This window comes from Pseudomicrostroma glucosiphilum, assembly GCF_003144135.1.
Source record: "Pseudomicrostroma glucosiphilum strain MCA 4718 unplaced genomic scaffold BCV69scaffold_2, whole genome shotgun sequence".
Lineage (NCBI taxonomy): Eukaryota > Fungi > Basidiomycota > Exobasidiomycetes > Microstromatales > Microstromataceae > Microstroma > Microstroma glucosiphilum.
Window position 1 is genome coordinate 921,866 of NW_020289914.1, and position 17,077 is coordinate 938,942.

Consider the following 17,077-nt stretch of genomic DNA (forward strand, 5'->3'; position numbering starts at 1 on the left):
GTGCTGGTGTTGTCCCCGTGCCCTGAGTGCTGACTATTGAGGCGTCCCTGACGGTGTATGTATGAAGCATCAGCCTCATGCCGAGAGGTGCAGTTCCAAACTCCTGATCAGATAACAACTTATATTGCAGCGAGCATAGAACGACCACTCAGGAAACATCATGAGTTCGTGCGTGTGCATTCCCATTCTCGGGCTACAAGGGTGAGGGCAAAGGCGAGGGTAAGGATACAGAGGCCACGGGACCAGGACACAGACACGGGCAGAGGCGCTAGCTAGCTATCAACAAGGACGGCACGGAGGGCGATTCAACGTAGCGGAGACGATGTGAGAATACAAGTCGTGAGAGGGGATGGGTCCTTGATACAAAGTCATGATTTGCAGTAGAGGAGTGCTGGGAAACGTGAAACACTCTGGTGCCAGAAGTTGCAAAGTTGCAACAGTCGTAATGATCGTAGCGTCGCTCGACTGGAGCTCCTCAGAAGCCTCGCCTGTCATTCAGGCTGGAGAGGAGACCACGGCGACGGCGGCCACCGCCACTCATCGGCGTCGAAGTCAGACCTTCCGCTCCCGTCGGATCGCTCTCGTTCATGCTCAATTCGCCCAGAGGTGGGAAGTACTCAGACTCAACGTCAGACGCACCTCGTCCGACCTCCCAGGGGTTCTGCAGCTCACGGGCTGCACCTGTAGGAGGGGCACGGGAGAAAGAGCCATAGAAGGGGTTGAGACTTGCACTTGACGCGCCGGTGTTCTGCGTCATAAGGTGTGGACGGGAGATCTTCCTGACCAGGATTGGGGAGGAGGAAGTACGATTGTGCGAGGGAGGTCCCGGCGCGGGCGTGCGTGGAGTTTGGGGATAGCCACTGCTTGCTGGACTGGCAAGACCGGGAGAGAAGGGCTCTTCAGGAGCGTCACGAGGAGGAAGTGCAGCTGACCTGCCCAAGTGGTTCGCCGGCGTCGTAGGCGGAGATCTGGACCGTCTGGATTCGTAGAAGGAGCCTGTCCTTCTGCGAGATCGCCTTGCAGTACGAGGACTAGCAGGCGACGCAGGCGCGTCCACCGGAGATGAGGGGCCTTGCAGGTGAGAGTCTGACGTCTGCGTGACTAGAGACCGGAGAGGCTCGGGAGAGAGACTGCGATGAATTTGCTGCGAAGCTTCGTACGAAGGGGCGGGAGCAAGTGCCCTCAGTCCGTTCGTGTATACAGGGAGAGGATCATCCACCAAGGTATGCGTGGGGCTGATCCATCCGGACTCAGCAGGCTCGATCCGCGAGATAGCTGAGGAAGCAGCCCGAAGAGACCGTTGACGGACTGCTGCGTTGTGCTCGCTCGAGCCTGTACCGAAGCTGGCCAACGTTGGCGCATGTTGCAGCGGTCGCGTCTCGCCGTGGATCGCAGACGACTCTTGATCCCACTCTCGTTCGCTGTCCGAGTCTACTTCTCCGGTCACTCGATTGAATGTGAAGGGTAAGTGAGCAGTCCTCTCCCGGAAGGACAGCTGAGGGGCCGACGGCCTTGCATCTGGTCTGGTGGGCATCGTTGCTAGAGCTGCGAGCATGCCCTCGCTCAAGCCCCTCCTCATGCCTTGGGCGATAGCTGTTCTGGCAATGCCTCGCCTGTTCACACCATCCTGCTCATCCTGTTCCCTCCTATCTTGGTGAGCTGTACGAGCGAGCCTGCGTAGCTCCTCCGCCTCTGCAGCTCGAGCGGCACTCTGCCGCCCTTGAGCCTCATTGCGGGAGGCGTAGTCAATCAGTGGTGGAGGCGCGTCTGCACGGGGAGGTCCCGATCGAGACTGGACCGGCGCTCGCTTGACGCCGTCCAATCCAATGTTCTCAAAGTCTTCTTGAGCGTCGGCATATCGGCTCGAAGTAGTTGCTCGACGAGCTCGCGATCTAGACCTTGATCGCCTCGCGCGTCCAGAGGAGGAGGTTCCGTGGAGGCTTGGGGACGCGGGCCCTGAGGTGTGTCTGAGGTGTCTTGGGCGACGTCCTTGCCTCCGAGCTTCCACATCTTCGAGATGGGAGGGGAAGAGGTGGTGATGCTAGTGAAGGCAAAGGCGAAAGACGTCAGACTGAGCTCTCAGACTGAGCGGTCAGAGCCTTGCCTCGATGCTTGAGCGCGCTCACCTTGGTCAGCTCCCTCTCGCCGGCGAAGACGACTTTGCACCCTTTGCAGGTGTTCAGCCTCTCCCGCTCAATTCTCTCCTTTGCTCTCTCTTCCTCCTCTATCGCGGCTGCTCCTCCAGTGATGCTGTCCACGAGATCAGTCGTCCGCCTTGCTAGACGAGTGAGTGGGGCCGTGAATAAAGCATGTGCCTTCGGGGAAGGGGTGAGGTACGAAGTGTAGGCGCGGTAGGGAGAGAGTGGGGACCGGGGAGAGTCACGGTCGCCCATGGCCGGGGAGGAGGATGAAAAGTCAGAGAGTAGAGGTGCAAAGGTAGGGGCCAGAAGCAGGTACAGGATGCCCTGATTTGCCAGATACTACGATAAGTGGGTGTAATGGAAATGAGAGTTGGATACTACAGGGCGAAAGTAGGCAAGGTCACACATGTCCTCCTTCCCTGTGAGTCGCCGGCGAATACTTCGCTTTACGTGCCCGTCCCCTCGTTGTCCCTGATCCAGGCTGATGCGGCCAGGGTTCTGGTCTTGCCCTTCCCAGCTCGCTTGTGGTCGTCTGGTGGCCCAGCACTTCGCTCCTTCTCACGCGGAAGGGCCAGATAAATTTCATCTCGGCAGGACCCTGTACGGGGTGAGTGTGGCTGTGGCCGTGCCCCAATCCCCGCCTCGGCATCTGCACCACGCCTTCGCATAACCCTCCTTGTGCCCACGCGGTGCAGCCGTACTCGCTTCACGCCCTCGCCCACGGGCCAAGCGGGGGAGGCCGCCTGGAGAGCCGTCCCCTGGAGATCTGCTGGCTGATCAATTCCACCTTCACGATAGATCAGCGGGACATGAGATCGCACTCAGGCGATGGTGAAAGGGACCGCTCAAGGCAAGACTCAGCAATCCTCGCGACAAGACGCACATTCTTCAGACATTGTAAAGGCGAGGGTCGAAGTTCTTCTGTGAGAAGAATTGTTGTGCAGCGGTGGCTGCTTCTATAGTCTATTTGGAGTTACTAGTCACTAAATACAGTCTATACGATGGAGCATCTGATTACTCGTCAAGCCGAGGGTCTCTATGTCTATGGTCTACTGCCCTTATAATCTGCTGCTGCTGAGCAGTCACTTGAACAGAGGGTCCTTCCTGTCACTGGTGAGCACGAAGCGGTATCGTACGTCTCCCTTGGTAAGGCGGTCCAGAGCCTCGTTGACTCCCTCCTCGGTCATGGGCAGCTCTTCAGTGATGGGCTTGATGCCGTGACGGGCAGAGAAGGTGAGCATATCCCTGTGGATACCACGGTTGGCGACAAGACTGCCGACGATCTTGAGCTGCTTGGCGATGATGGCCATGTAAGGCACGCCCTTCATCTCCTCGTTCGACACACTCAGGGGCACAATGGTACCGTCGTGTGCGACAATGTTGAAGAACTGCTTCCAGTCCGGCTGTCGGTCGGTGGAGATAAGGAGGTGGTCCACTGGCTTCACGCCCTTGAATTCAGGGTTGCTCTTGGTAGCAACGAATTCGTGAGCACCCAGCTTTCGGGCCTCCTGCTCCTTGTTCTCGGTAGTGGAGAAGGCAACGATCTCACAGCCCCATGCCTTGAGGTACTGGATGGCCAAGTGACCTGACAACGTAGGCGGGAAAAGCAAGTTTCGAAAGTCAGCCACGTGAAATTACTGAAGCATGCGCTCGCATCAACTCACCAAGTCCACCGATGCCGACAACTCCTACACGCTGCCATGGCTTGATATCAGCCTGAACGATGGAACCATAGACAGTGGCACCACCACACTGCAGAGGACCGGCATATCGCAATGGCAGGTTGTCAGGGATGACGTGGACAAAGGCCTCGTTGATGACGAACCTGTCACCCAATGATCCCTGGTCTTGGTCGGCAGCACCGTACATCTGCCTCTGCTGGCAGAGGGTGTCGCGGCCAGTCAGGCAATAGTTGCACTTGAGGTCAGAGAGGTGGTTGTAACCCCATCCAACGCGAGCGCCGACCTCGACAAAAGTCACACCGCTGCCGACTTGGGAGACGACACCAACTCCCTCGTGTCCCAGAGCCATGCCCTTGGCCTTGCGGTAATGCAGATCAGTGCCGCAAAGACCACTTGCCACAATGTCGATAACAACATCGTTGGGGCCTACTGTTCGGCTTCGGTCCGACACGGCGACAGCCTTGCCGGACTCTGAGCCACAGAAGTGTGTGCCCAGCTTGACGGTCTGAACATTGCCGTTGGTGGTAGCAGGAGACATGTTGATAATAGTGGCGAGTGGTATTAGAGGATAGGGTGAAGAATTATCAGAAGTCTCTGGATCAAAGAAGCACCGGGAACAAATGCTTCTTTTATCTCTACTTTGATCTTCTCTGCAGGTCCCTTCGCAGGTCGTGCGGAAGTGCCGGTCTAGCGCACGATATCGTCATTCCCGCTCACTGAAAATTAACCGGACATAAGGGGTCCGGAGATTCGGAGACAAGCGAGAGGCGCCTGTCAAACGCCAACGCGTGGCACAATTTCTCAGGCGCGTAGGTGACAATGAGGTATGATTTTCATTCACGGGCGCGACGCTGGCCCAGACAAGGGATCTCGACGACAAGCCGATGGTAGCTTGGATCAAGAGTTGGTCGACATGCAGGGCTCTGCCATGCGTTGACTCATCTATTTCTGAAATGCAGCCTAGAGCTCTTGCTCTCCGCTCTGCCTCCGCCCCCGCCGCCTGTGAATCTCGCTGCTTCTCTTCGTTGCCGCCTAGTCGCCCGAAGAGCTTCCATCTCTCTCTTTTCCATATCCTCGTTGCTGATATACTCTAGCAAAGGACCAAACTGCTTCGACTCGAACCAATCGCGCCAGACGCTCGTAAGCGGGCGAGGTCCTCGTTCGGTGAAGCGTTGCTTTTCAGCCACAGCCTGTGCCAGCTTGTAGCGCGGATCGACCGTTGCTTCCATCGAGGGAGGCGGCGTTGCATCGCTGGCGTCTTCAGCCAAAGAATCCATGATCGGAGAGGTCGCACCGCTCCTACCGTCTGCTTGAGGAAGCGGAGCGCTCAGACGTGACACAGGCAGGGGAGGCGGCGGCATGGGAGACTTTGGCGCTGCTCTACTATCCTTTGCGCTATGATCAAGCGGCGTGGCGAGGTGCTCGGACTTCGTAAGCGCTGCATCATCCGCGATCAGCCTCTTCTGCGCCTTCATAGCTTCTATCTCTTGCCTGGCCACCATCTCAGCCTCATCGGCCGCACCCCAGGCCTCTCCCAGACCGAAGAGGCCCTCATCGAGTACCGCACGCCTGTGATTGAGTATGCTCTCGCGAAGAGCCGTCGCGATGATTGGTAGAGCTTCACCCGAGAGACCGATATCCTTGCATGTCTGGGCTGCAAAAGCTTCGGGTGTAAGAGGAGACGACAAATCCCACTCCAGTCGGTCTCGGAGAGAGTGACGCAGAATCTGAACATCATACTGTCAGGGAGCAAACGACAAAGGTCAGCCTCCGATCCGTCATTCGAGAGAAATGCTGCTTCCCGTGCCACTTACGTCTATGATGACTCGCAGATCGTCTTCCCAGCTGCCGTTCTGCCCCTCAATCTGCGTCATATCGTCCAGCTTACGCTTCTTGCCGTTCGATTGCATGTGACGTCTGAATTCCCTCTCGATGCCCCAATTCCACATCCGGGCATCTTTGCGCCTCTCCCTCTTGTCCTTGATGTCGCCCCTTCCCCTCTCGCCTTTCGCCGGATCAGGGTCACGACACGACCAAACTCCACCAGGGGCGGGCATGAGGTGTACCTCAGCCAATTGTGACCAGTCCTCCATTTGGTTCTTCATCTGTCCCTCCAAGATTGGACCGTAAGGCTCGAACGGCAGATCCAGATCTTGCAGAAAGACCTTGACGAACTGATGCACAGAGACAAGTCGCTCACTAGTGTTCCACAAGAACGTATCCTTGATCCTGTGTGTCTCGGTCTCCAGCTCTATGCGGATGGGTATCAGCCGTTCGAGATGGTCGGCGGCTCGAGCGTTGTCCAGTTCGGTGAAGTAGATGTGAGGGGTCTTTGCTGCCCGCTTCACGCTGAGCTTGTTGGCGGGAGGCGGTAGGCCAAGACGCTGCCCCGGAATCTCTGGAGGCTCTGAAGGCCCCTGAGCTGGCGTAGCTCTTGAGCTGCCACCAGCGGCTTGCCTCCTGGGACTGCTAGCTCGGGCCCTCAAAGGTGTTCCACTGCCATTATCCTCATCTTCCGAGTCGTCATCTGCATCGGATGCCTCTTCAATGTATCGCCTCTGATTCGCAGTAGCGCGTCCGCTACGCCTTGAGCCGAATCCGTAATCGACGGGCGCTGCCACGCTTCTGCCGAACATAGGATCGGAGTTGTCGCCTGGAGGAGGAAGCGGTTGCATCAAGGAGGAGATTCCCATTCGCATCCGACTGGGAAACGTCGTATGGAGCGCTTGACCGGGCGCAATCGCCGTCTGGGGCTTGTGAGGAGCAACGCTGCTTGAGAGAGGCCACGCAGGAGTGGGAGCAGGACGAGCATAGCTCTCCGGCAGCGGATACGGCTTCAGACGCGGTCCGGATCGTATCACCGAGGTGGACGCAACCACGTCATTCTGAGCTGCCACGCCATCTTCCTGGGGCTGCTGCGAGTCTCTCGGAGAGTCTGCTGGCGTATCGGCCACTTGTACACGCTGAGACCGTCTGGGACGATCCATCTTGGCTTGTCGCTGAGGCTGGATGATAAGAAGAAGAAGAAGAGCGCCGGGATGAGGGTAGGAATGCTCCGCTAGGAGAAGCGAGGGCGGACAAGGTCTCGCGTCGTAGTTCCGATCCGAAAATGCGCGCGCAGGCGGACAGAGCGCCCCCTGAGAGCAACACCTTGTCCATGCAAGGGAGTATCAGAAGCACACAGCATATACTCACCACTTGATCACACAATACGTACCGCACTAGGCAAAGAGCTGTAGACTCAGTCATCGCTGGCCCAATAGAAGTGCTACACGGTCCCAGACGGAGGCTCTGCAGCTGTCATACCAGCCAGGATCCCAGCTGGGCCATATCAATTACGTAGCAGCGAGGCTGCTGTGCCCTCCCAGTACTTAGTACTCTTCCACAATGTCTAGCAATGTCAAGGTCGTCGCGAGGTGAGTAAGAACCTTGAAGCTCAGCGAGGAACCGAGTGGCCCTATTCGATGATTGCTGATGCTCACATACGTACCGTTTCGGCAGGTTTCGTCCTCCTAACGCCCTGGAGCTGCGCGAGGGGTCCGATATCACCATAGATTTCGAGGGAGGCGGCGATACCACTGTTAAGCTCAAGGGAGGACCATCTACAGGGCCAGAAGCCGATGGGTTCACCTTTGATAGAGTGTTTCCCATGAACACACGGCAGCAAGACGTCTTCGAGTACGGTATCAAAGAGACTGTAGACGATGTGCTCAATGGATACAACGGTACCATCTTCGCCTACGGACAGACCGGATCGGGAAAGACCTTCACAATGATGGGAGCCAGCATAGATGACGAAAGTCTCAGAGGTATTATTCCTCGAATCACAGAGCAGATCTTCGACAGCATCATGGCCTCAGCCTCCAATCTGGAGTACTTGGTGAAGGTCTCATACATGGAGATCTACATGGAAAAGATCCGAGATCTTCTGGCACGTGAGTCGACTGATACTATCAGCATAGCCGTCGAGCGATTCATATATTGACAGTCCGCGGCTTTGCTCCATTCATTCAGCGCAAAATGATAATCTTCAAATCCACGAAGAGAAGAACAAAGGGGTGTACGTGAAGGGTTTGAGCGACTACTATGTTGGAGATCAAGACGATGTGTATACGCTCATGCGACAAGGAGGTAGCGCTCGTGCTGTCTCGTCGACAAACATGAACGCAGAGTCTTCTCGATCCCACTCGATCTTCCTCGTCGCAATTCAGCAGAAGAACACAGACACAGGCACACAAAAGACGGGAAATCTGTACCTGGTCGATTTGGCTGGGTCTGAGAAGGTTGGCAAGACCGGAGCTAGCGGACAGACTCTCGAAGAAGCCAAGAAGATCAACAAAAGTCTGAGTGCACTGGGTATGGTCATCAATGCCTTGACAGACGGAAAGGTAAGCAGGGCATGGAACGAAATGGTGTCCGCGATTCCCTGAGCGATGCTAACAAGCTCTCTGCACTGCAGTCTTCCCATATCCCGTACCGAGATTCGAAACTTACTCGTATCCTCCAGGAGTCACTCGGAGGTAACTCAAGGACGACCCTGATCATCAACGCTTCTCCTTGTTCATACAATCTAGACGAAACCATCTCGACACTTCGATTTGGTAGTCGAGCAAAGAGGATCACCAACAAGGCTAGGGTCAATGCAGAGCTGTCGCCTGCCGAGCTGAAGGTGCTGCTACGCAAGGCCCAGGCCGAGGCTGCCAAATCGCAGCAGTACATCGCACAGCTGGAAGGAGAGCTCAAAGTCTGGCGAGCTGGAGGCAAAGTAGCGGAGTCCGACCGAGCTCAGCTTGGAAAGATGGGACCATCCACTGGCAACGTGACGCCAACGCCATCTGCCTCGTCTCGACCTGGCTCCGTCGCCGACCTGCGGCCATCTATGGCCGCACTGGCAGGTTCTGACATTACGAGAGACTTGTCTTCGCGTCCAGAGACTCCAACCGCTGTCTCGGCCATGAGCCAAGAAGAGAAGGATGAGTTCTTGAGGCGAGAGAATGAGCTTTCCGATCAGCTTGCGCAGAAGGAAGAGGAGCTCAAGAGGCTGCAAGCTGTGCATTCCGACACGATGCAAGACAAGGAGCAAGAAGCTACGCTGCGAGAAGACAATAAGAGACTCAATGTGGAACTCAACAACCTTCGACTCGAAGTCGAGCGCATCAGATATGAGCTCAAGGAGGCTCACATCAACCTCGATGGTGCCAAAGAGTTGAACGCTGAGCTCAGCAGGGAGACAGAAGAGCTCAAGAAGGCTGTCAGCGAGCGAGCTGCTGCAGCTGCTGTGGAGGCTAAGGATCCCGAAGCAGAGGAGAAAGATCGCCTCAAGAAGATCAAAGTGCAGAGAATGATGCAGGATCTTCAGACTGAAGGCTTCAGCGATCAAGAGGTGGCAATCCGGGAGAGTCTAACGAAGCTGGATCAGTCGTCCATGCCGCCTGAGGTGTCGGGACAATTGAAGCAGCAAATGCAAGAGATCGCAGAGCAACAGCGCCGCTTGCTTCATCAGCTTGAAGAGAGCCGAAAGGACAGAGATCATCTCTTGCTGAGGGAACAAGACGCTGAGAACCGCTACCTCGATATGCGGGAACAGCACGACAAACTCGTCCAGCAGGCTCAGACAGACCAGGGCCTGGACATCGAAGACGTTCGCGTCGGCCGAGAGGTCCAGTTCCATGCGGAGCGCCTCGAACTCGAAGGTCAGATCGCAGATCTGAAGAGTCAGATCGAAGGCAAGCTTCGGGATATCGGTCAGCTGAGACAAGACAACGAGGCTCTGCAAGCTTCGTCTGACGAGTTGAAGCGCGCATTTGCCATCACTACGGCAGGCAGAGAGGGCGGAGAAGAGTTGATGGAGAAGGTCAAGGAGATGGAGAGGGTCCGCAAGACCATGGCGCAGCAACTAGCCGAGTTCGATACAATGAAGCGCAGCATGATGCGGGATCTGCAGAATCGATGCGAGAAGGTTGTCGAGCTGGAAATTTCTCTGGACGAGTCTCGCGAGCAGTACAACAATGTTGTGCGAAGCTCCAACACCAAGTCCCAGCAGAAGAAGATGGCTATGATCGAACGCAACCTCGAGCAGCTCACCAATGTCCAGAAGCAGCTCGTTGAGCAGAATTCCTCTCTGAAGAAGGAAGTTGCTATTGCCGAGCGCAAGCTCATTGCTCGCAACGAAAGAATCCAGAATCTCGAGGGTCTTCTCGCTGAATCGCAAGACAGACTTCAGCTCCAGAACGAGAAGTACGAGACGCAGATGACATTGATCAGGGAGAGATTTGAGAGCGCCAAGAGCCTGAACAGGACGATGGGTGGTGTACAGGGTGGAGGTGTGGGTGTCAACTTTGGCAGAATTGCGAAGCCGCTGAGAGGTGGTGGTCCTCAAGCCGGCCCTCAGCCTGGGTCTGCTGCCGTTGCTGCTGGAGCACCCAGGCACCTGGGCGTATCCAACGTTCAGCAACAGGCCAGCGCATTTGAGTGAGTAGCGTGGAGAAGAGCAGGATGCATGCATAGCCCAGAAGCTGATCGGCGATGGTATCCTCTTCTTCAGCTCGAAATCGCCCAAGTCTCGATCTAGCTGGTTCTTCTCGAGCTCATGAGGCTACCATGATATAGAAATGCTACCTGAGATGGCGGCATGAGGTGCAGAGACGGCGTGTCACTGGTTCCTAGAGTCTTGTCCCACCTTCTCCCCTTCCTTCCCAACACATTGTCTCATACCCCTTGCATTCCTTTCTTTCAAAACGTCTTTCGAGACCCTTTTACAACTCTCAAGTGTCTTCACCGCGCTATGTACTCTACTAGATTACTCATTCCTTCGCCGCGTGAGCTGCGCCGTGACCCGTTCGGATGCCAGTCTGCCTTGCCAAGACGCATCTGGTGAAGCAATGTGCATTGGAGGCTGGTTGTGATCTATGAGGAGTAACATGTAGGGAACAGCTGGTCTGTTCAAGCTACGTGCTGATCACTGGGAAGGGAAGCCTCCGAAGGCGCCTGCTGCTCCTCCGCCTCCGATCTTAGCCTGACTGAAGTCCATCTCGGGATGCTGAGCCTGGAACTTCTTCAGTATCTGTGGAAGTGTAGAGCAAATGGAGGGAGTCTCAGCTACCCGTGGACGTCCACTCTCATCCAAAGTTCTCATACGCGCTTCACTCACCTCCTGCTGCTTCTGTTCATCACTCGTTGGTAAGCCCATCTGCTTCTGTCTATTGTCAAACATCATCTTCTCCACCATTGCCCTTGTGTCGCCATCCAAATCGCTCAGCTTGGAGTTCTCTGGAGTGAGCTTTGTCGTGTCGATCTTGGGGTCCTTTGTGAAGACATGCGGCCACCATTCTGACGCGTTGGACTTTTCAAGATGGATGGAGATGAGACAAGAGTCCTCTGTCAAAGGTCGACGGCATACATTGCGGGTTGGGTCAGCTCTGCATCTCTAGAGGTCCCCTCTGCTCATCTACTCACCCAGGGACCAAACGCTGTCCTCCAGCTTGACCTCCTTCGGAAACTCCCCCTCTAGCAACACCTCACCACCCTTCCGAGCAATGCTCAAGCCCTTCTTCTTGATCTTGACGTCGAGTGTTTTGGCTTTTGTGCCCTGCTCGACGGGAAAGTTCAATGCGACATGGTCCAGAGCCTGCGTCCATCTGTAAGGCAGAGCGGCTTGCTCCTGAGCTTCCTTGTCCCGCTGCGAGGCATCGTGTGCTGCCTGTTCGGCTGGGGACAGTGCATCGTAGGCAGCCAGATCCATCTTGGATGAAGCGTATGGGATGGAGAAAGGGGACGCACAGGTGGAAGTATTACCTTGCCTCGTCGTCCTGCGCAAACACACGTCTTCCTCCCTGTAGTCTAAAAAAGTCAATGTGGCTTCCTTCTGATTGATCGGCAAGTGCGGGGAAGGACCCAGCTCCGCTCACGGCTCCGCTCACGGAAGTCTCGGCAAAGGCTGACCTTCGCCTCCTGCCTCGTCCCCAGGCTGAGTGGAGTTCCTGATCAGTGATCTTCGCAGCCTGGCAATCTCGTCCATGTCGGCAAGAATCATCCCTCGTCTCCTGACTAGAAGCGCCTTCAGATACGCTCCCCCCAGATCACTAGGCATCCGCACCTCCTCCACGGCTCGCCACAATTCCAACATGAGCACCTACAGTGCAGCCCCGAGCTGGTCTCGGCTTATCCGCTTCATCGCTCAGGAGGATGGTCAAGAGCACATGGGCGAGCCAGTTGACTCCGATCTAGACGTAGGCATTGCAGACCCCTCTTCGATCCAGGTGCACAAGCTTTCAGGAGCGCATCCCTGGGATGCCAAGAAGGAGAGCTCTTCCAGCACTCTGACCGTAAAGGAGCTGCTCTGCCCTCTGAAGAAGGACGAGGTCAATACGATCCGGTGTATCGGGTTGAATTACAAGGACCATGCAGAGGAAGCCAAGATCCCTTTGCCCGAGGTCATCACCCTCTTCCACAAGCCCCGTACGGCTCTGACAGGTCCCGGAAAGGTCTACATACCAAAGTGCGTGCAGGACGAGAGCTCCGATTACGAGTCAGAGCTCTGCGTCGTCATTGGACAAGACTGCAAAGACGTGCCGGAAGACCGAGCCTTAGATTATGTTCTGGCTTACTGCTCCTCGAATGACATCTCGTCCAGAAAGGCTCAATTTGCCCAGAGCCAGTGGTGTCGCTCGAAAGGCTTCGACTGGGCATGTCCTATCGGCCCATGCCTTGTATCACCTGCACGCTTCCCCAAGGACAAAGGCTCTCCGATTGTTCAGGTGACTGGCAAGCTGAATGGAAAGGTCAGGCAATCGGCACCCACTTCAAATCTGGTCTTTTCGGTCGCACAGATTGTGTCCTTCCTGAGTCAGGGCACCACCCTTGAGCGGGGCAGTATCATCCTCACTGGCACACCGGCCGGTGTGGGCACCTTTGACAAGCCGATGACGTATCTGAAAGATGGCAATGTGTTTGAGGTTGAGATTTCGGGCGGGCTGGGCACACTGAGGAACACAATTGTATATGAGTAGCCTTCTCCTGCCTTCTTCGCGATGGGACATGCATCACGCGCACGCGGTCGGCTTTGAGCCCAATGGAGAGCTTGGTCTTGCCTTCTTCTCCTGTCTGTGAGGCTGACACTCCCGATGTCAAGATCATGAGTCACTATGCTGCGCTGCGCTCAGTACTGCCGAGTGAGGTCTTGCTTCTCGCGTTTGTGGAGTCGGAAGGCGGGGGAGCCAAAAGTGACACAAAAGACGGACTGACGCTCCTTCCTCCGAGCATTCATCCTTCCAACCCATCTCGATCCTGCCATCCCACCAATCCTCACATAGACTCTCTTCACGGTAATGTCTCGTCGTCCTCCACCGCCTCAGCGTCCCTATGATCGGGAGCAAGTCCCTCCGCCCTCCCGACACTATGACGATCGCGGCGGCAATAGCAGGTATGCTTCTTCCTCATCCTCAGCTGCTCCTCGGCGCAGTCGCTCGCCAGACGCCAGAGGTGGCTATAGAGATCGAGATTGGCAGAGGGAGAGGGAGCCAATCCCTTCTCGACCGCAAGGGTATGGTCAGCCGGACAGGACTGTCCCGCCGCCTCGAGACTACAGGTCTGGGGCAGGCTACGCTCCGCGGGATGGCCGAGATGGGTACGCTACCGGATACGAAAGGGAGGCCCCACCTGGTAGAGGATACGTCCCTCCGCCTCGAGAAGCTGCTGTCAGCTCTAGTAGAGACCGGGAGCGAGACCGGGAGCGAGACCGGGAGTGGGACAGGGATCGTCCACGGGAGCGAGATGGCTATCGCGACGAGCGGGATGCTCGTCCGAGTGGAAAGCGAGATGGAGGTAGGGAGAGGGAGGCTGACGGGCGAGGGATGCATCAAGGCCGCAATGGGGACAAGGCGGCGGTAAAGACCATCTCACAGGAACCAGAAGCGGAGGAGGAAGCCGGTGAAGAAGATGGAGAGGCGGATCAGACGGAGGAAGACATGATGGCGGCGATGGGCTTTGGAGGCTTTGGGACAACCAAGGTGAGTATTAGCACCAGAGTTCTCAGTCGAGCTGTCTCGTCAGTGCGGTCTTTCACATGCGATGCTAACTCGCACCTGTTGCTCTGGCTGGACTCACAGAATCACAAGGTCGAAGGCAATGCTACTGGGTCTGCAAATGTAAAGAAGGAGCGGACCTGGAGACAGTACATGAACAGGTAAGTCAGCACTCGGAGGGATGAGCATCGTAATTATCGAAGATGCCGAGCTGACTGGAACCTTTACATGTCACTATTCTGCTTCACAGGAAGGGAGGATTCAATCGTCCTCTTGATGCACTACCAAAGGACAAGTGAAGATACCAAGTGCCACATCTGTTCAGGGCAATGTGCGAGTGTGATCTATTGCAATGCTACCGGAAGAGGTCAATCGCCAACGTTCCATTTCAACCCATGTGTATATGAGGACCCCTGCAAACGCATCACTTCTGACCATACACTTCGACTGCCCTCTCCTCGAAGGCGTTCATCATCTTTGTCGAAAGCTCTTTGAAGATGCCCCCTGCCAGGGCGCTGTAGATGGGCGAGCTGAAAGCGTAGTCGAGTGAAAAGTCTATCCGGGTCGAGGAGCCGTCTGGAAGGGGATGGAATGTCCAACGTGTGGAAAGATGTTGAAAGAGAGGATGCGGAAGAGCCGTTGCCTGCATGAAGTACCGTACCAGGAAGGAATGAGCAAGTCAGAAACCACAAATCCTCTCACGCTTGGTCCCTTCCGACGCCACCGAAGCAGGGTGGTCTTCTACTACTCACAGCAACCCATTCATTCTCCTTCATCTCCACCACACTCGTATATGTCTCTTTGAAAGACTTGAACCCAACTGTTAAGTCAGCCAAGACCCTGTGATCAGGCCGACTGGTCACCTTGTCCGAAGTGGCTAGCGCATCTCCCTCAAGCGGCGGAGCAGGTCCCTTGATGGTGGAGCCGGCGCAGAATGGGAGAAAGGAAGAGTAGGAATTGACATCCGAGACGATCTTGTAGAGCTCTGAGGACGAATATCTGGAAGTCGAGCGAGATGAGATGTCAGCGATGAGCGTCTGGAAGGTCGTGAGTCTGAACGTCCTTGCTCCCCCGGCTGCGAGCTCTCCACCTTGCGCTACCTCTTCCTTGCCACCGTATTTCATGACTACTTCGTTCCGTTCTCCTCGTCACTCACCTCAAAACCTTGCTATCCTTGTACTCGGTCACCCCAGCTGCCTGCCCACTGCCTGGCCGCGATCCAGCATTGGCTCCCTGCCCTTGCACCTCTCCCGCTAGCTTAGCAATATCTTTCAGCGAGAAGAAGGTCCTAGCTTGCTGATGGTTCCGGGGTTCATTTCTTCGTGAAGGAATCGGACGAGACGATGGGTAGGAGGGAGATGCAAAGGAGGAATATGAGCAGCTGGAAGAGGCGAGCTGCGAGGACCGCCCTCTTGATGCGTACGCTGGCGGGGTCAGCCTTGGGGCAGGCGAGGAGGTGAGAGCCCTCCGCAGAGGTGTCCTGCAGAATGCTAGAGATCCAGAAGCCATCGTTAGAGCGCAGTCAAAGTATTACAAATGTACAGCGAAGCGTGTCGGGAAGAAGTGGTGGAAATGGACTTGAACGCACACGCCAAGTTCTCTTATCCCCAGATCTTCGGACGGACTGACGTAAGCGCGAGTTCTGTACGTCTGTAACACTAAAGCAAGTCACGTATATCCACTGAATGTATTGGCAAAGTATAGACATCTTGTCATGTGATAAGATACAAATATGTGCAGTTCAAGCGCATTAGTGTGCCAAATGAGCCTATGCCCATGTAAGAGCGGTGACGGTCGGAAAGCGAGTCCGTCTATGTCCGCCTTTCTCAAATGTATGATGCTTGACGAGCCCATCTAGCCATACATGCTCACGACGCCTCGATGTGGCTGCTGCCACCGTTCGTAGTCGCAGCCTCCAAGGCTGCCCTCTCCTCTCGGTAGGCGATGAATTGACCCAGGACGATGAAGTCGAGGAAGATGGTTCCCAGAGACCCCACCAGCCAAGATGCAGACTCGAGCAGGTATTCTGGGTCTGTAGACTTGAGCAAGATCGAAGCCACGTACGTAAGATTTCCTGCAACAGCAAAGACGAAGAGTGCGAGAGAGAGTCCCTGGCATTTAGTTCTGCGGTTCTTGAAGATCTGGGGCACCCGCGAAGCGAGGTAGAAGGCAGCCGAGAGCCATCCGTAGATCTGCGCATCCCACCTCCACCCAGGACCCTCAGGCTTCTTGCCTGCACCATTATCAATGGTGTGTCGGCTCTCGATGGCCCAGGCCGCTACACCTGTCAAGACAATGAGACCAGCAGCGCCCACGTACCGCAGGACCTCTGCCCTCAGCAATTGAGACTGCTGCTCTGCAGTGGCCTTTGCGCCTTCTGTGCTGTTGTTGCGGATGAGAGGCGTGCTTTCTGATGCTTCTGCTTCAGGGGCAGGGTTGGCAGGATGAAAGTAGTCATGGTACTTGCGGTAATAGTAGTACTGGAAGATGAGAGCTACATCGCAGATGGAGTAATACAATGCGAGGATGATCTGCAATTGGAAGAGGTAGCAATATGTGAGCATCCAATCTCGCAACAGGCTGCGAGGTCTACTGACGCGAGCCTCTTCAGAGTCGCATCCAATACACACCATGGTCCAGAGCAGTTCTTGCCTCCAAGCTCCAATTAGATTCAGCAGGTCTCCAGCAAGCCAGATGATGACGAAAGCTAGGGACAGGCCCTCTCCACTCTTGCGATCATACGACTCTTTCAATTGACTGAAGGAAGGAAGAATCTGGTGATGGGTAAGTTTTCGATTGACCTGAAGGAGATAGGGTGCATGGTGATGTGAGCTTGGCTGTGAGAGCGGAAGGAGCAGGTCGCCCCACGAGATACTCACGACAACAAACGACATGGGGCATTCGTAGAGAAAGGAGAAATGGGGTTCAATCAAACAGCCAACTCAACTATGATACTTTCGGAGTGTAAACAATCACCCAGCTAGCAATCGAGATCCAGCCTACGATGCTTGACCATTGGTCCCGTATCCTCTGTCTCTCGGCATCCTCGTCGGTCCAGTCCGAGCCTTTGTGGTGACGATGCTTTGCGGATGTGAAGGAAGCCAGTGTGATGGCAGCAAAGGCCACGGTCGGGGCGACTCTCGTGGCTAGCCTGCCGAGACAAGGGCGAGACAACATGGTTAGGGTGAAGGAGAGGAGGAGGGAAGACGAGACGTGAACGACGAAAGAGTCA

General features: G+C 55.6%; 9 protein-coding genes across 9 annotated transcripts; 3 read left to right on the forward strand and 6 right to left on the reverse strand.

Annotated features, from left to right (window-relative positions):
* Positions 1-104: 104 nt before the first annotated feature.
* Positions 105-2,743, reverse strand: BCV69DRAFT_280581 (hypothetical protein). The gene is made up of 3 exons (XM_025491662.1): positions 2,659-2,743; positions 2,127-2,562; positions 105-2,041 (listed from the first exon to the last, which is right to left on the reverse strand). The coding sequence occupies exons 2-3, from the start codon at positions 2,391-2,393 to the stop codon at positions 476-478; spliced, it is 1,833 nt and encodes a 610-aa protein (XP_025350131.1). The 5' UTR covers positions 2,394-2,562; positions 2,659-2,743; the 3' UTR covers positions 105-475.
* Positions 2,744-3,016: 273 nt separating this feature from the next.
* BCV69DRAFT_103576 (putative NADP-dependent alcohol dehydrogenase) lies at positions 3,017-4,561 on the reverse strand. Its single transcript, XM_025489026.1, has 2 exons — positions 3,806-4,561; positions 3,017-3,726 (listed from the first exon to the last, which is right to left on the reverse strand). Exons 1-2 carry the CDS (start codon positions 4,359-4,361, stop codon positions 3,224-3,226), a joined length of 1,059 nt encoding a protein of 352 aa, XP_025350132.1. The 5' UTR covers positions 4,362-4,561; the 3' UTR covers positions 3,017-3,223.
* Positions 4,562-4,638: 77 nt separating this feature from the next.
* Positions 4,639-7,072, reverse strand: BCV69DRAFT_292353 (hypothetical protein; the record flags this gene model as incomplete). The annotated part of the gene is made up of 3 exons (XM_025493789.1): positions 4,639-5,562; positions 5,638-6,973; positions 7,041-7,072. 3 exons carry the CDS (start codon positions 7,070-7,072, stop codon positions 4,762-4,764), a joined length of 2,169 nt encoding a protein of 722 aa, XP_025350133.1. The 3' UTR covers positions 4,639-4,761.
* On the forward strand, positions 6,996-10,636 carry BCV69DRAFT_280586 (kinesin motor protein). The gene is made up of 4 exons (XM_025491663.1): positions 6,996-7,239; positions 7,325-7,758; positions 7,838-8,211; positions 8,283-10,636. The coding sequence occupies exons 1-4, from the start codon at positions 7,211-7,213 to the stop codon at positions 10,296-10,298; spliced, it is 2,853 nt and encodes a 950-aa protein (XP_025350134.1). The 5' UTR covers positions 6,996-7,210; the 3' UTR covers positions 10,299-10,636.
* A 145-nt stretch (positions 10,637-10,781) lies between these two features.
* On the reverse strand, positions 10,782-11,564 carry BCV69DRAFT_296940 (CS-domain-containing protein; the record flags this gene model as incomplete). Its single annotated transcript, XM_025494063.1, has 3 exons — positions 10,782-10,886; positions 10,974-11,200; positions 11,279-11,564. The coding sequence occupies 3 exons, from the start codon at positions 11,562-11,564 to the stop codon at positions 10,782-10,784; spliced, it is 618 nt and encodes a 205-aa protein (XP_025350135.1).
* A 198-nt stretch (positions 11,565-11,762) lies between these two features.
* Positions 11,763-12,981, forward strand: BCV69DRAFT_280588 (hypothetical protein). Its single transcript, XM_025491664.1, has one exon. The coding sequence runs from the start codon at positions 11,839-11,841 to the stop codon at positions 12,829-12,831; it is 993 nt and encodes a 330-aa protein (XP_025350136.1). The 5' UTR covers positions 11,763-11,838; the 3' UTR covers positions 12,832-12,981.
* A 785-nt stretch (positions 12,982-13,766) lies between these two features.
* Positions 13,767-14,160, forward strand: BCV69DRAFT_280590 (hypothetical protein). The gene has a single exon (XM_025491665.1). It carries the CDS (start codon positions 13,792-13,794, stop codon positions 14,008-14,010), a length of 219 nt encoding a protein of 72 aa, XP_025350137.1. The 5' UTR covers positions 13,767-13,791; the 3' UTR covers positions 14,011-14,160.
* Positions 14,140-15,422, reverse strand: BCV69DRAFT_103874 (hypothetical protein). The gene is made up of 4 exons (XM_025489028.1): positions 15,269-15,422; positions 15,002-15,163; positions 14,598-14,844; positions 14,140-14,488 (listed from the first exon to the last, which is right to left on the reverse strand). The coding sequence occupies exons 1-4, from the start codon at positions 15,352-15,354 to the stop codon at positions 14,270-14,272; spliced, it is 714 nt and encodes a 237-aa protein (XP_025350138.1). The 5' UTR covers positions 15,355-15,422; the 3' UTR covers positions 14,140-14,269.
* Positions 15,423-15,514: 92 nt separating this feature from the next.
* Positions 15,515-17,022, reverse strand: BCV69DRAFT_266518 (hypothetical protein; the record flags this gene model as incomplete). The annotated part of the gene is made up of 3 exons (XM_025490811.1): positions 15,515-16,376; positions 16,476-16,619; positions 16,822-17,022. The coding sequence occupies 3 exons, from the start codon at positions 17,020-17,022 to the stop codon at positions 15,714-15,716; spliced, it is 1,008 nt and encodes a 335-aa protein (XP_025350139.1). The 3' UTR covers positions 15,515-15,713.
* Between the last annotated feature and the right edge of the window lie 55 nt (positions 17,023-17,077).